The 17,684-nt window shown below is 40.6% G+C and overlaps 1 protein-coding gene across 7 annotated transcripts in view; it reads left to right on the forward strand.

Annotated features, from left to right (window-relative positions):
- The window catches only part of LOC122556496 (prolyl 4-hydroxylase subunit alpha-2-like), a 92,032-nt gene extending 85,477 nt beyond the window's left edge, over positions 1–6,555 (forward strand). For all 7 annotated transcript variants that reach the window (XM_043703189.2, XM_043703195.2, XM_087995180.1 and 4 more), the window contains one exon: positions 3,768–6,555. In XM_043703189.2, the coding sequence (XP_043559124.1) occupies positions 3,768–3,838 (71 nt within the window). In that variant the 3' untranslated portion in view covers positions 3,839–6,555. The remainder of the gene's footprint in view (positions 1–3,767) is intronic.
- Positions 6,556–17,684: the final 11,129 nt, after the last annotated feature.

Below are 17,684 nucleotides of genomic sequence, written 5' to 3' on the forward strand. Positions count from 1 at the left end.
AAAGTGCTGGAGAAACTTTCAATAAACTGCTTTCTTCTCAACACCAATGAACCTCAGCTCCAGCATTAAGAAAGCGTTTCTGACAACATCTACATATTGTTCTTTTTCATTTCTCACACCAATTGCTCATGTGACCTCTCTGAACAAAATTAATACTTTTGTGCCAGTTTGTGAGCCTGTTTTTTATTAGGACTAACATAACCATCTGTTTCAGCTTCAGTTGTACTTTGGTGGCTGGTACTCTGTTCATATATTGAGTCATAAAGTGTCCCTGGCAGGCTAACATTTAGTGGCCATCCCTAATTGACCTTCACAAGCTGGTGGTGAGCTCCCTTCTTGAACTGCTGTTGCCCTTGCTGTGGGTTAATCCATAGCGCTGTTATGAAGCCATGTTACTTCTCAAACCCTAACCGTAATCACTGTCAGACTCTTTATTTTCACCATACCCTGACAAATGTAAAGCCGGAGTGTTCCCAACAAAGACTAAATGAATAACTTGTTCTGAAATTGTGAGCATTCATTTGCCTGTCCCAATGGTTTGAGTGTCTTGCTAGGTCATTTCAGAGGCAGTTCATTGACCAGACAAGGTGAGCCTGGCAAGTATCCTTCCCTAAAGAGCACCAATAAACCAGATGGGTTTTTGCACTAATCCAATAGCTTCATGACAATTTTTGTTGATATGAGCTTATCATTCCACTTATTAGATATAAATGTATATATGATTGAAAAATTTACAGGGTGAGATTTGAAGTCACGTTGTGTAGATTATTAATCTAGTAATATAAATACGTGACTGTCACATCCATGTACACTCATTTTTTAAGGATCCCTTGAGTAACTAGAATTATCTTTGCGATGAGACACTTAATTAGTTATATGGCTTCATTGGGTGAACAGAGTACGCAGTGATAATTGGGGTGCCTCCAAAATCAATCTCATTATCTCCTGGTATGAAATAAGATACACAATAGATGAATTACCATCTGTGTTAAGGTTGGATTGTAAAAGCAAGCCATTGACTTTCACAAATTGATGAGGAACCAAAAAAACCAACAATCCTGGTTTGCGCAAGCTCACTTTCTATTCCAGGGAACAGCCTTTCTCTTTCATTTGTCATCGCCATAATTTGTATCTGAACATACCTCCTCAAAAGTAAAAATTGCCTCAGTCATGAAGTACAGCATGGAAGAAGGAAAATATGAGAGTTATTATTACTGTGTTTCTTTTTTTCTGTTGGAAATCAATTATGCAGCTTTGGCCTCCTATTTAAGGAAAAGTGGAAATGTAATACAAATAAAGTTAAAAATTGCACAACATCAAGCGGCACGGTGGTTAGCACTGCTGCATCACAGCACCTGAGACCCGGGTTCAATTCCCGCCTCAGGCGACTGACTGTGTGGAGTTTGCACGTTCTCCCCGTGTCTGCGTGGGTTTCCTCCGGGTGCTCCGGTTTCCTCCCACAGTCCAAAGATGTGCAGGTCAGGTGAATTGGCCATGCTAAATTGCCCGTAGTGTTAGGTAAGGGGTAAATGTAGGGGTATGGGTGGGTTGCGCTTCGGCGGGTCGGTGTGGACTTGTTAGGCCGAAGGGCCTGTTTCCACACTGTAATGTAATGTAATGTAAACAAAAATGTAACCAGATTATAGTCCAACAGGTTTAATTGGAAGCATTAGCTTTTGGAGTACTGTTCCTTCATCAGGTGGTTGTGGAGTAAGCTCCGAAAGCTAGTGCTTCCAAGTAAACCTGCTGGACTATAACCTGACATTGTGTGCTTTTTAACTTTGTAAACCCCAGTCCAACATCAGCACCTCCACAATACAGATGAAGATCACTAGCTTGATACTTGGAGTTTAGAAGAGTGAGGGGTGATTTGATTAAAAGTGCACACAATCCTAAGTAATTTTGACAAACTGAATGTGGAAAGTTAATTTCTCTTGTGGATCAGTCCAGAATTATGAAGGCAGGGTGGTAGACATTGTCTGTGTGGACAAGGCATTCAACAAAGTTCTGCATGGTAGACCGGTTATTAAGGTTGGATCACGTGGGATTCAGGGGAAGCTAGCCAATTGGATACAAACTGACTTGAAGATGGTGATACAGGATTATTTTTCAGACTGGAAGCCTGTGATCAGTCAGTGCCACAAGAATTGATACTTGATCCCCTGCTTTATGTCATTTATAGAAATGATTTGGATGTGAACATAGAAGGCGTGGTTAGTAGGTTTGCAGATAACACCAACATTGGTGGTGTAGTGGACAATGAAGGAGGTTACCTTAGAAGACAACGGTACCTTGTTCAGTTAAGCCAATGGGCCAAGGAGTGGCAGATGGAATTTAATTTAGATAAACGTGAGGTGTTGCATTTTGGTAAGGCAAACCAGGGCAGGACTTATAAAGTTAATGGTAGGGCCCTGGGGAGTGTTACCGAACAAAGACTGAGGAGTGCAGTTGCATAGTTCTGTGAAAGTGAGGTCACAGGTAGATGGGCTGTTGAAGAAGGCATTTGGCACGCTTGCCTTTGTTGTTCAGTACATTGAATATAGCAGTTGGGACTTCATATTGTGTCTGTACAGGATTGGTTAGGCCACTTTAAGAATATTGCATTGAATTCTGGTCACCCTGCTGTTGGAAAGATGCTGTTAAACTTGAAAGGGTTCAGAGAGAATTTACAAAGTTGTTGCCAGGGTTGGAGGGTTTGAGCTATCAGGAGAGGCTAAACATGCTGGGGCTATTTTCCCCAGAGCATCACAGGCTGTGGGGAGACCTTATAGAGGTTAATAAATCATGAGGGACATTGATAGGGTGAATAGCCATGGACTATTTCCCAGGATAGAGGAGTCCAAAACTAGAGGGCATAGGTTTAGGGTGAAAGGGGAAAGATTTAAAACAACCCTTAGGGGCAACCTTTTCACGCAGAGGATAGTGCATATAAGGAGGTGGTGGAGGCTGGTACAATTACAATATTTAAAAGGTATCTGGATGGGCACATGAATAGGAATAAATGCTGGTAAATGGGACTAGATCAGTTTAGGATATCTGGTTGGCGCAGATGAGTTAGACTGAAGGATCTGTTTTTGTACTGTACATCTCTATTACTTATACTTAGGACATCCTTTTTTAAAGTTAGGGATTGCTCTTCTAGGACATAGATGTGGAGCATTTTATTCTGAGGTTTGTTCAACTCAGTAAATATATTTAAGGGTATTGTAGATCGATACCTTTGCCTTACATGAATCTCAGGTTATCCTGATGAAGGGTTATGCCCAAAACGTCGATTCTCTTGCTCCTCAGATGCTGCCTGATCTGCTGTGCCTTTTCCAGCACCACACTTTATCAGCTCTGTCTCCACCATCTGCAGTCCTCACTATCTCTCAGGTTATCAAAGATGATTGGGAATATGGAAGTTGGAATACTACCAGATCAAGCACAGCAGGTCAGGCAGCATCCGTGGAGCAGGAGAATCATGTATTGGGCAAAAGCCCTTCATTCCTTTTGCCCGAAACATTGATTCTTCTACTCCTGGGATGCTGCCTGACGTGCTGTGCTTTTCCAGCACCACACTCTCAACTCTAATCTCCAGCATCTGCAGTCCTCACTTTTGCCTATACTAACAGATCAGCCTACTTCGGCTCCAAATTTGTATGTTTTTGTATTTACAACTCATCTGAATAATTTGCTATCCTTATACTAGATTATGATGTGTTGAAGAGCTTTAATCTCTTGTTAATTGCTAATTATTTCTTGATTGTTAATTATTTCATTCATAGTTTCCAATAAATGGATCCATGAGAGGGGACAAGAGTTCAGGAGACCATGTGGATTGACAGAAGTGGATTGAATTTATGAGCCTTGGCATTATCCCTGTTCACATCCTTCTCTTATTTTATCAGGACAAACAAGCAGTCAGGATTTGATTTCTTCCCCTTCAAGTGCCAATCAGCTTGTGCATTCCACTTTGATCAGATCACGTTATTTTCATTCCAAATGATTTCTTTTCTCCACCCCTCTCCACCCCAAAATAAAGACCCAATGTTTCTCAATGAGGGGCGAAATACATTTTGTGGTATCTTCAATTTGTCAGCCACTCCCTACAGGAACATTGTTCAACCTAAGTGGCAACAAGTATTCTTTGCTGTCTGGGAGAAGACAGCAACCTTTCCTCTCTCGGAAAAGAAGTGGATAAAAAATATCAGAGCATTCATTCATCCTTCTATCCTCCTACCTTACGAATTGTAGCAGAAGAAAATGTGCAGTTTGGACTCAAGGTTCCTCCACTTGGATACAGCTCCATGCTTCTCCTGTTCTCACACATCAAAGGCAGCTTTCTCTTCAGCAATCTCTGCCTTTTAAGAGGTTTAAAACCTTCTTGAAGCATTCCACTTAAGAAAAGTATTGACGTGAAAATTGTTTGGCCATTCTAATTCAAGCTACCTATTTACGGAGGAGATTCTCCTATCATCATTTTGTCAATTAATTTTTGTTTTGTGAAATTCTTCAATGGACTTTCATTTCTTTTTTTTCAGTATCTGATCACCTTTTGCAAAATTACAGCAGTTGGGATGTCTTTTAAGCGCTAAATAATGCAAATCTCTCCTAAATTTCAAAAAGATCATTTTTAGTGATCATCTTGATTCTTTCCCAATCTGTTGCACTGTGAATGAGAGCTGGTTCCTGGATTAATATGTAGCATCCTAAGAGGAAGACCATTCACCATTTTCTAAGGCAAACTGAGAGGGATAAGCATCAGATGGAGCTTTGTCAGTATTTCTCACATCCGGAGAATGGAAGTAAGAAAGATGGACCACAATGTGCACATGAACCTGAACAATTTTGTGGAAAAACATCAATCATTCCAACTTGAGCCTTCTCAAAAATATTGATTTTCATCAAAGATTCATGCTGAGAAAATTATACAACTTCATACAAAGTCCATATCTGTAATGTTCCTTTTTTTCCCTTAACCCATCCAAGTTGGAATCATAACATAGCTCTCCCCTCCCCTCCCCGGACTCCTGAAAGTCCCCCACAACCTTCAACCCCAGCGACAGAACACCTGTCACGGCCTATTCATTACTGTCAATACAGATAAATCGAAGGTCTTGTATTTTGATAGTGAGCTTTCATATTCTTTGGGAAAACAGAGACCAAATGAGGGAGATGAACAAAGGGACCCAGCCATCCAAATACAGAAAGTAGCCCAGAAGACCCAGGTTCAAATCCCAACATCATAACATGTTTGAACAAGCTGATTAAAAATATCTCAAATACAGAAGCTACTCAAATAAAGTAATGTTGTTCATTTCCTCAGGGATAAATTTGAAAATAGTGGTCTAATGCCCCTACCCATGCACTAGAAGGGCTGGGTTCAAGTCTAACCTGTACTAGAGATATGTCGTAACAGATTGATTAAAATAAGTATAATTGAAAAGTAGGGAATTGAGTGAGACCCTGATGATAAGTTGATTTGAGTCACTGCATTAGAACATATTTCCTGGTTTTCTGATTCCTTTACTCAGAATGATTGGAGTGTGAAACTCCTAACCACAAGGAATGGTTCAGGTAAATAAATTAGATAAGTACATGAGGGAAAAGGAGGTAGCGTAATACACTGAAGTGTAAGATGAAGGTGTGTGGTGGAGCCTCATGTGGAGAGCAGAGCAGAATGGGCTATTTCATTCTCTTTCTTCATGGGTTGTGAGTCTTGCTGACAAAGGTCAACATTGACTGTGATCCCTAAAGAAGGTGGTGTTGAGGCTGCTTGATGTGATGCTATGCATTCCACATAGATTATTCTGTGCCCGAAAGGGAAAACAAAATAGATCTTGCCTTTGCGGATTCTAAATGAGAATCTGGTGATTTTTTTAGTAAAGAAGGGCTTTGCCAGGACACAATTTAAGACTTAAAACTTTTTAAAGTTTTAACAGGTCAGTTATCTCCCTGCAGTTTTGTATAACTTATATGAAAGCCAAGATACTTAGTCACCTTTGTGACATTGGATCTTGAAACAGAATCTGTCACCCTTGTGTAAATGAACTTAAATCTGCGGAAACTGGAAGGTTGAATGTAGCCTGTAATTTCTATCTTTCAAAAGCTGTATGCTTCACTTTGACTCCTGTGAAACCCTGAAAACAGCTTGAATTGCTCTAAATATTTTCCCTCACCTGTCCTGTCAATCACATAGACTGTTGGGAACCCATAGAAACACAAGATTGCCTGTGTAATTCTCTCTATGCTGCTTTTACCAATTTCACTCCAAAGATCAGGGATGGGAAAGTTCTCCTCTTCCTGCTAAGTTTGATTGGGTCGTTGCAATTGTAGAATATTGCTGATGTTTGATTTAATTTGTCTTTTTATTTTTTGTTTTTGTTGCATAGAGTTTCTTTAAATACAGAGTGGTTTTGTTAACTTTTTAAGGAAAAATCTTAACGTTATTAAATTTGGTTTGGTTTTTTTTTGTATGGAGCACAAATAGCTCAAAATTACTGGAGGAAGTTGTGGTCCAACTGTTAACTTTGTTAGGATGAATGAATAAAACAAGAAAATCAGATGAATGGGTGACTTGTCTCTGGACGTTTTTTGTTGCATTTTAAATTTCCTTCAACCCAGTTAGCTGATTATATGAGCAAATGTTCTCTCCTTAATGTTATGCTTCATAGAGCCAATTAAGATCATAAGACAATAAGAAATAGCAATAGGAGCAGACCCTTTGGTCTGTTGAGCCTGCTCTGCTATTCAACAGGATCATGGCTGATCCAACAATCCTCACATCTACTTACCTCCCCTTACCCATAAACTTTGATTTCCCCTATGGATCAAAACTTTATCTATCTTAGCCTTAAATATACACAAGGATTTTTCATGAGGGAAAACATCCTCTTAGCATTTACCCTGTCAAGCGTCTTAATATGTTTCAATGAGATTGCCTCTCATTCATCTAAACCCCAATGAATGTGATCAACCATGATGATAGTCCTGGTGGTAGACATTGGATTTCACTACTTCCATTTTGTTTAAGTAGTTTCTGAATTAGGCTGCAAGCTGGCAATCATCATGTTAATGATCTAATGATCAATTGCTTGGCAGAAATTGATTAACCCAGTGGGTTTGATGATATAAGACAGTAAAATACATTCAAAGTTATGAAGCAGACGTTGCTTCAAGCTAGCTGATTTCTGTATGCGCAACTTCCAGGCACACAGCAAACTAACTGGCAGACAGGATTACAACTTTGTGTGCACAAGGCACATTGACTGTCTGAAAGGCAAGGTACATGTGCAATTTACTGATGGAGCTGGAGATCTGGAGGACACACAGAGATTGCCTGTAGACGTTAGGCATAATGCTGGATATTCATTTACAACACTAATGGTGTCAGGATGTGACTGAGGTCCAGAATGTTGGACAAAAATAACATTTATCCCAAGTCCACATTGCACCTTAATCAAAAAGTAGGGAGCAAAGACTGTAATATGTTCTTCATTGGCTGTTCCCTAATCATGTGGAATTAGATTGAATATTCAGCAGATATAGGCCATTTGGCCCAACAATCATTTTGCTGGTGTTTATACTCTTCCTGAGTCTACTCCTAATCGATTTATTAATTTCAGTTTGAGCAGCTTTCTGCATTCCGAATTAATTTTCTCTGTGCATGTTCTGGTTTCCTTTGGAAAGCACCCAGATGATTTGCCATAGTTCCCACAAATTCTGCTTTCTAACCACTCCCTGAAGAAAGATATTTCTACTTGCTACCCCATTGAATGTATTTGTCACTATCTTATCTAAATGGCCCTAGGTTTGGATTCTCCCAATAGTGTTAATATTCTCTTTTTTTCACCAGATCCATCGTTTTAAGGAACTCTTCACCAAATCACTGCTCAACCTTTTTAAAGTAAAAAAAACACAAGCATTTCAATCTTTCCTTAAATCTGTAATTTTAGTTCATACACCATTCATTCAAATTCTTTCTGCTGTTTCTCTATGGTTTGTAGCTTGTTTTCATAGTACAGACAATAGAGTACAAGAATACAGCACAATATAAGTGCAGCCTGACCAGTTGTGTACGTGAACTGCGAGCTAACAGAGCAGCTCTCTCTCCCCTTCCTCAAGCCCCCAGGCTCCAGTCTAACCTTAAATTCTTGGCAGCATATGCTTTGGGAACAGATGTGACCAATGTATTGCTTTATCCTGACAAGGAGCCAAGTATATGAGCTGTGCTGCGGTTTTGAAAGTAAATCAATAAATCCTCAGTGGGATAAGTGTACTTGTCCAGTTCTCTTTACAAACTGCTGTCCAGTTAGACCTTGCAGTTCCAGTGTTATTTCAATAAATTGAACTTATCACCAAAATCAAAAGCAGGTATATTGTTGGGTCCAACAGGAGCATGTCAACTAAGCACGGTTTAAGTGAAATATGTAATCCTTACATGTGAGAAATAAATTCAAAGTGGAGCGTTGGAACATAACCACAGTGTATGTTGTAAGTGAAGTTTTACAAGTATTCAGATGGACCATCTCCACGCCCCTTCCCGCACTCCAACAACAGTTTCAGGAAGCAGTCAACATCAAGATGTGAACTTTAATTTGCTATCCAGAACTTTTAAAGAAAGGAGTTGCTATGGAAACAAATGATGTCTGGCAGAGAATTATATGTTCCAGCTAAGCCCCTTGATGTTTACCAGGAGTGGCCAACTCAAAAGAGTTTACCGTTTGGACATGTTCGAACAGTGAAGAGTGTTCCGCCACAGAATGACAGGTTGTAATGATGGATGATTCCCAGGAAGCAGTTTTCCCTGACAGCCTAGAACTACAGGTCAGGAAAAGGGGTCAGCCATAGACACTGAGTCAATATGCATACATTTCTTCATTCACAAAGCTGTAAATCTCTGAAATTCCTGCTTTGCACATTTCACAACCTCCGGATGTAGCAACAAACAGCCAATGAAAAGCTGCTTGAGGCAAACACAACAGCCAGTTTGTACACAGTCGCCACAAACCGCAACGAGATAAAAAGAATTCTATTTTTAGTAATGTTATTTGAGGATTGATTATTCACTGGGACCCTGAGGAGCCCATGGTCTTCTGCATATAATAGGTTGTGATCATTTCCTGAAGAAGGGCTTATGCCCGAAACGTCGATTCTCCTGTTCCTTGGATGCTGCCTGACCTGCTGCGTTTTCCAGCAACACATTTTCAGCTCTGATCTCCAGCATCTGCAGCCCTCACTTTCCCCTGTGATCATTTCCATCCAATTGAGATCAGACAAGGCCTCAGTATCATACAGCACAAGGGAGGAGGCAGGAGGTTGAACTTTGATGCCCGAAAAAGGAAGGACCAGAGGTGAATAAGCAGAATTTTCCACCACCAGCCAGTTCACAGGTTTGCTGCACCATCTTGCCTCCCTCCTAAAACATTTTTAAGAATACTAGGCCAGAACAAAGCAGCTACGACCAAAAAGTAATGAATATACGGTTGAGGTGATAAAATGACCTATTAATCTCAAGATATGATATGAGTAATTCCCACTTAAGTGTAGCATAACATCCTTAACTTTGTGTTCAGTTTTTCTTGAAATAAAAGAGAATTCCATTAGTCTTCTTTATTGAGCACTAGATCTACATAGTAACCATCTGTGACTCATGCATTAAATTACCTAGATCTCTCTGCACCTTAGAATTCTGCAATCATTCACCATTTTAGTAATACTTTATTTCTGTATTCTTCCTGCCAAAATGAACGACATTAGATTTTCTCACGTTATACTCTACCTGGCAGATGTTTGGCCACTCACTCATTTTAGCTTTACCTGTCTGCATCGTCTTTATATTCGCTTCACAGTATACTTTGCTATCTATCTTGGTGTCATGGAAACATGGAAAATAGATGCGTGAGTAGGCCATTCGGCCCTTCAAGCTTGCAGCACCATTCAATATGGTTATGGCTGATCATGCAATCTTAGCATCCCATTCCCGCACTCTCCCCATACCCCTTGATCCCTTTAGCCACAAGGGCCATGTCCAGCTCCCTCTTAAATATATCGAATGAACTGGCCCCAACAGCTTCCTGTGGGAGAGAATTCCACAGGTTTGCAACTCTCTGAGTGAAGAAATTCTTCCTCATCTCAGTCCTGAATTGCTTACCCTTTATTCTTAGTCTGTGACCCTTAGTTCTGGACTTCCCCAAATTGGCCACATTCTTCCCATATCTAGCCTGTCCAGTCCCATCAGGATTTTATATGTTTCTATGAGATTGCCCCCTCATTTTCCTAAATTCCAGCAAACACAAGTGCAATCAATCTAGTCTTTCCTTATATGTCAATTCTGCCATCCCAGAGTTTGTCTGGTGAACCCTTGCTGGACTTCCTTAATAGCAAGAGTGTCCTTTCTCAGACTAGGAGACCAAAACTGCACATAATACTCAAGGTGTGATCCCACCAAAGCCCTGTATAACTGCAACAAGACATCCTTACTCCGATGCTCAAATCCTCTTGCTATGAAGATCTGCATGCCATTAGCTTTCCTCACTGCTTGTTACATCTGCATGTCAACCTTCAGCGACTGTTCCACCAAGACATCTGGGTTTCATTGCGCCTCACTTTTTCCTAAGCTGCCAGCATTCAGATAATAATCTGCCTTCTTGTTTTAGCCACCAAAGTGGATAAACTCACATTTATCCACATTATATTGCAGTTACCAAGTATTTGACCACTCAACCAGCCTTACCAAGTCACCCTGCAGCCTCTTAGCAACCTTCCAAAGAACACACTGCAACCTAGCTTAGCGCGATCTGCAGATTTGGAGATATTGCATTCAATTTCTGCATCAAAATTGTTAATGTATACTGTGAACAGCTGGGATCCCAGCACTGAACCCTGCAGCAGCCCACCCATGTCATCTGTACATTTAACTACTACACCTTACATCCCCTCCTAAAAAGCTGAGGTCCCAGCACAGATCTTGAAGACTCCACTCAACATATCCAGCCAATCAGGTAATGATCCATGTATACTCTGTACACTCTGTTTACTGCCAGCCAGCCAATCTTCTAACCATGTTAATATGTTTTCCTCTACATTATGAGCTAATGTGTTGCACAATAACCTTTTCTGTGGCACTTTGTTGAATATCATCTGGAAATCTAAGGACAAAATTCTAAAAGGTTTGCCTTTATCCCCAGCAGTTTTTAATCCTTCAAAAGACTTCATTAGTTGTGTACAGATAAGTCCCCAAGTCCTGATGGACTTCATTTTAACAGCTTATAGAATCATAGTGCCATACAGCATGAAAACAGATCTTTCAATCCAACTCATCCATGCCAAACAAGCGGTGTTTGGCTCATATGTCTCTAATTCTTCCCTATTCATGTACCTGGCGAAATGTCTTTTAAATATTGCAACTGCACCAGCATTCTTCTGGCATTCTGTCACATACAAACCCCACTCTGTTTGAAAGAGTTGCCTCTCAGGTCCCTTTTAATTCTTTCTCCGCTCAACTGTAAAGTAAGCCCTCTATACTTGAACTCTCCTACTCGAGGGAAATGACCTTTTCTATTCACCTTATCTGTGCCCCTCATGATTTTATATCCCACTCAAGGTCACCCTTCAACCTCCTGCACTCCAGTGAAAAAGTCCCAGCTTATCTAGCCTCTTCTTGTAACTCAAGCCCTCCAGTCATAGCAACATCCTGGTAAATCTTTTCTGAACCCTCTCCAATTAAATAATATCCTTCCTATAACAGGATGACCAGAATTGCACACAGTACTCCAAAAGTGGCCTCATCAATGTTCTGTACAACCTCAACATGACATCCAAATTCCTATACTCAGTGATCTGAGCAATGAAGCAAAGCATGCTAAATGTCTTCTTAACCAGCCTATCTACATGTGATGTAACTTTCAAAGAATGATATACCTGAATGCCGAGGTCTCTCTGACAATACTACGCACTAACTGTACAAGTCCTGTCCATGTTCATTTTACCAAAATACATTTATCCAAATTCAACTCTATTTGTCAATCCTCAGCCCATTGGCCCAAGTGATCAAGATCCCTTCGTAATCTCAGATAATGTTCTTCATTGCCAACTATACCACCAATTTTGTTGTCATTCACGACCTTACTAACCATACCTCCTAAACTGTCATCTAATCATTTACATTAATGACAAACACTAGTGGAGTGATTCCTGGAGAACACTGCTATTCACAGGCCTCCAGTCTGGAAAACAAGCCTCCACCATCACCCTCTGTCTCCTGTCATTAAGCCAATTTTATAACCAATTGGTAAGTTCTCCAGAAATCCAATGTGATCTAAGTTTAGTAATCAGTCTACCATGCAGAACTTTGTCAAAGGCTTTACTGAAGTCCATGTGGACAACATGTACTGCACTGCCCCCTTAACTGTTTGGTTAAATTCTCAAAAAACCTCAATCAAGTTTGTCAGGCATGATTTCCCATGCACAGAACCATTGAAAGATATGGCTAGTGAGGTGGTAGATGCATTGGTGTTAATTTTTCAAAACTTGCTAAATTCTGCTAATGCTCCAATTGACTGGGAAGTATCAAATATAAACCCTCTCTTCAAGAAGGGGAGGAAGGCAGAAATAAGGAAACTAAAGGCCAGTTAACTTGGCATCTGACATGGATATCATGCTGTACTCAGTCCTTGAGGAGGTTATAGGAGGCACACAGAAGTGATACTTTAATACCTCATCGGAATTATAGCAACACTGACATTGTAACACTTCCTCTGTCCTTCACTGAAGTGTCTCCTTGTGATTAGTATCAGTCCAGAGCATGTACAAATCAGCAGGGATTTGAAATGACAATCTTCTGATTTCCAAGCCATAATCCAAGACTGAGTCTGAGTTCGGCAGGCAGAAGTGGGTACTGTAGATGCTGAAAGTTAGAGTCAAGATTAGAGTGGTGCTGGAAAAGCACAGCAGGTCAGGCAGCATCTGAGCAACAGAAAAATCGACGTTTCGGGCAAAAGCTGATGAAGGACTTTTGCCCGAAACGTCGATTTTCCTGCTCCTTGGATACTGCCTGACCTGCTGTGCTTTTTCAGCACCACTCTAATCTTGACTGAGTTAGGCAGGTTAATGGACAGGGCAGCTATTTTTGTTAATTTTGGATTTTAGACCACAAGTCATTAAACCTTTAGAGGAAAACTAAATAGAAAGTTTCTGAAAACATACCACATATCAGTAAATGTTTCAGATATATTATCCCTCATCAGAACTGCATGATATTACAAATGAACACCATCAGGAATAAGCTCCCCTCAAGCCACGTACCATTCTGATTTGGAACTACATTCCCATTCCATAATGGTCACAGGTCAACTCCATATTCCATACCTCTGGGCACCATGGGTGTATCTGCATCAGATAGACTGCAGTATTTTAAGAAGGCAGCTCGCCACCATCGTTGCAAGGGGAATTAGGAACAGGCAAGAAATTTTGCTCCAACATACATCGCCCGCATCCCATGAATGAATAAAAAATAAAACAAATGAACTGTTTCTAAAAGGAAATCTACTCATTTTATTATCCTTAAAAGAGCATTTACAGTGTAGACAAAATTATTTTCTGTGATTGTAACCTTCAAGCACAGCTCCCTTGTTGTGGGTCTTACCCTTCAAGGTATATGTCATGTTGAATTCTGATGTGTAACACAGAAGCCTAGGGATCAGCAACATCTTGATTGAAAGGGTTAGTCTTAACCCAATAGTGAGCTTCTGGATCATTGGTTTCCTTTGTCATAATGTCATAGAGTCATAGAGATGTACAGCATGGAAACAGACCTTTCGGTCCAACTCGTCCATGCCGACCAGATATCCCAACCCAATTTAGTCCCACCTGCCAGCAACTTGCCCATATCCCTCCAAACCCTTCCTATTCATATACCCATCTTGATTCCTTTTAAATGTTGCACTTGTACCAGCTTTCACCACTTCATGTGGCAGCTCATTCCATACATGTACCACCCTCTGCATGAAAAAGTTGCCCCTTAGGTCTCTTTTATATCTTTCCTCTCTCACCCTACACCTATGCCCTCTAGTTCTGGACTCACCCACCCCAGAGAAAACACTTTGTCTATTTATCCTATCCATGCCCTTCATGATTTTATAAACCTCTATAACGTCACTCCTCAGCCTCCGACGCTCCAGGGAAAACAACTCAACCTCTCCTCCAACCTTGGCAACATCCTTGTAAATCTTTTCTGAACCTTTTCAAGTTTCACAACATCTTTCCGATAGGAAGGGGACCAGAATTGCACCCAATATTCCAATAGTGGCCTAACCAATATTCAGTACAGCTGCAACATGATCTCCCAACTCCTGTACTCAATACTCTGACTAATAAAGGAAAGCATACCAAACGCCTTCTTCACTATCCTATCTACCTGCGACTCTACTTTCAAGGAGCTATGAACCTGCACTCCAATGTCTCTTTGTTCAGCAACACTCCCTAGGACCTTACCATTAAGTCGTGCTAAGATTTGCTTTCCCAAAATGCAGTATCTCATATTTGTCTAAATTAAACTCCAACTGCCACTTCTCAGCCCATTGGCCCATCTGATCAAGATCCTGTTGTAATCTGAGGTAATCTTCTTCGCTGTCCACTACACCTCCAATTTTAGTGTCATCAACAAACTTACTAACTATACCTCTTATGCTCACATCCAAATAATTTATATAAATGCTAAAAAGTAGTGGACCCAGCACCAATCCTTGTGGCACTCCACTGGTCACAGGCCTCTAATCTGAAAAACAACCCTCCACCACCACCCTCTGCCTTCTACCTTTGAGTCAGTACTGTATCCAAATGGTGAGTTCTTCCTGTATTCCATGAGATTTAACCTTGCTAACCAGTCTCCCATGGGGAACCTTGTCGAATGCCATACTGAATTCCATATAGATCCCATCTACCACTCTGCCCTCATCAATCCTTTTTGTTACTTCTTCAAAAAACTCAATCAAGTTTGTGAGACATGATTGCCAGTCTTCTGGCACCTCACCTGTGACTATTGATGATACAAATATCTCAGTAAGAGGTCCAGCAATTACCTCCCTCGCTTCCCACAGTGTTCTAGTGTACATCTGATCAGGTCCTGGGAATTTATCCACTTTTATACCTTTCAAGACATCCAGCACTTCCTCCTCTGTAATATGGATATTTTTCAAGATGTCACCATCTATTTCCTTACATTCTATATCTTCCATGTCCTTTTCCACAGTAAACACTGACGCAAAATACTCATTTAGTATCTGCCCCATTTTCTGCGGCTCCACATAAAGGCCACCTTGCTGATCTTTGAGAGGCCCTATTCTCTCCCTAGTTACCCTTTTGTCCTTAATGTATTTGTAAAAACCCTTTGGAGTCTCCTGAACTCTATTTGCCAAAACTATCTCATGTTCCCTTTTAGCCCTCCTAATTTCTCTAAGTATACTCCTACTGCCTTTCTACTCTTCTAAGGATTCACTTGATCTTGTCAATATCTGACATATGCTTCCTTCTTTTCTTAACCAAACCCTCAATTTCTTTCGTCATCCAGCATTCCGTATACCTACCAGCCTTTCTTTTCACCCTAACAGGAATAAACTTGCTCTGGATTCTCATTATTTCATTTCTGAAGGCTTCACATTTTCCAACCCAATCAGCTTTTGAAAGTTCTTACCTCGTACTGTCAAAATTGGCCTTACTCCAATTTAGAACTTCAACTTTTAGATCTGATCTATCCTTTTCCATCACTATTTCAAAACTAATAAAATTATGATCGCTGGCACCAAAGTGCTCCCCCACTGACACCTCAGTCACCTTATTTCCCAAGAGTAGGTCAAGTTTTGCACCTTCTCTATTAGGTACATCCACACATTGAATCAGAAAATTTTCTTGTACACACTTAACAAATTCCTCTTCATCTAAACCCTTAATACTATGGCAGTCCCAGTGTAAGTTTCGAAAGTTAAAATCCCCTACCATAACCACCCTATCATTCTTACAGATAACTGAGATGCCCTTACAAATTTGTTTCTCAATGTCTTCGGCTCCCAGTTTGGAAATGCCTAGCTTCTCCTTGTTTACACATTCCTGCAATCCCTCGATCCTGCACATGCCTAATTGAGTTACTTCACCATTGGCAGCTGCATATCAATCAGCTGTCTCATCCATAAATCCTTAAGATTTCTTCCCGAAACTTTTCCACATTTTTACCTCTCTACCTCTCTTCTCCTTTAAGATGCTTCTTTAAGCCTGACTCTTTTACAATGTTTTTGGTCACCTGTCCTGATACCACCTTATAAAGGAAAAGGTCACCATAGTCCAATCAGACCATAAGGCTGCTCTCGCATTAACTTGAGGATCATCATGCCTCGAGTGAGGGGAGAGTCTTACGCCATAACCTCAGCCAGTGTAGGAATCGAACCCACACGGTTGGTAATCATGTTGTATTGCAAACTAGCTGTCCAGCTATCCAGCTACCTTTCATCTGCTTCAGTGCCATACTATATTTAATGATGCTCCTGTGAGATGCTTTGAGACTTTTGCAACATTAAACAGGCCATATAAATGCAATTTATAAGTGAAATATACAGTATCGGGTGCAGCTTGCAGCCTGATAACTGAATGTTATCAGAATGCAATGCATCACTGTAAGTGTGCTTATCTGCTAACTTTGAAATTGTAAAATAAAGAGTGCCCTAGTCACCTCTGCGGTTTACAGAATGCACTGTATTATTGTCCATTAAGGTAGGCCTTATAGTGATTTCTTCAGTCTATCATATCCATTAACAGGCATTCAGTTTTGTTCTCAGTCTGTCACACCATTCCTGGAGCCAAGTGTGGCGACAGTGATCTGTGTTGGTTTCTTTAAACCGACCACCTTTCAGGACAGGCTGAAAAGTACTTGTGAGACATAAAAACAAAGAAATTTGTTAAGTATGACTCCAAACATGCACTTGATTTGCGGCTTTTAACAATGCATTTCTGTTTGTTTCATTCTTTCTCAAGTGGAGACATTCTCAACCAAATATTTTAAAATAACCAACTGGAAAATAATCTTACACACATCCTTTGCTATACTGCCAAACAGTAACTGAGGGAGAGCTCATAGCTGTCACTTAAAATCTGAATATGCATACTTATTTTTAGCCTTGCTTTAATAATTCTTTAAATACACTGAAGGTTCTTAAACAGCACCTTCCAATCATCTCCATCTGGAAGGACAAGGGCAACAGATACCTGAAGAAGGGCTTATGCCCGAAACGTCGATTCTCCTGTTCCCTGGATGCTGCCTGACCTGCTGCGCTTTTCCAGCAACACATTTCCAGCTCTGATCTCCAGCATCTGCAGACCTCACTTTCTCCTCAACAGATACATTAGAACACCACCACTTGCAAGTTCCCCTCCAAGCCACTCACTGTATTGATTTGGAAATATGTCAATGTTCCTTAACTTTAACTGGATCCAAATCCTGGAATTCCCTCCCATTGTAGGTTACGCACAGCACACGGACAGCAGCAGTTTAAGAAACAAGTTCACCATCACCTTCTCAAAGGCAAATAGGCATGGACAAGAAATGCTTCCCATGAGGTTTCCTTGTCCATGTTTAACATGAAGTCATTAGACTTTATGTTGAGGACTCTGAGTGCAACTTCCACTGGACTGTGTACCACAGTGTCTCCATTCTG

Source organism: Chiloscyllium plagiosum, unplaced genomic scaffold, assembly GCF_037043375.1.
Source record: "Chiloscyllium plagiosum isolate Xiang-an unplaced genomic scaffold, Cpla_swu_hap1 HiC_scaffold_16, whole genome shotgun sequence".
NCBI classification, from domain to species: domain Eukaryota; kingdom Metazoa; phylum Chordata; class Chondrichthyes; order Orectolobiformes; family Hemiscylliidae; genus Chiloscyllium; species Chiloscyllium plagiosum.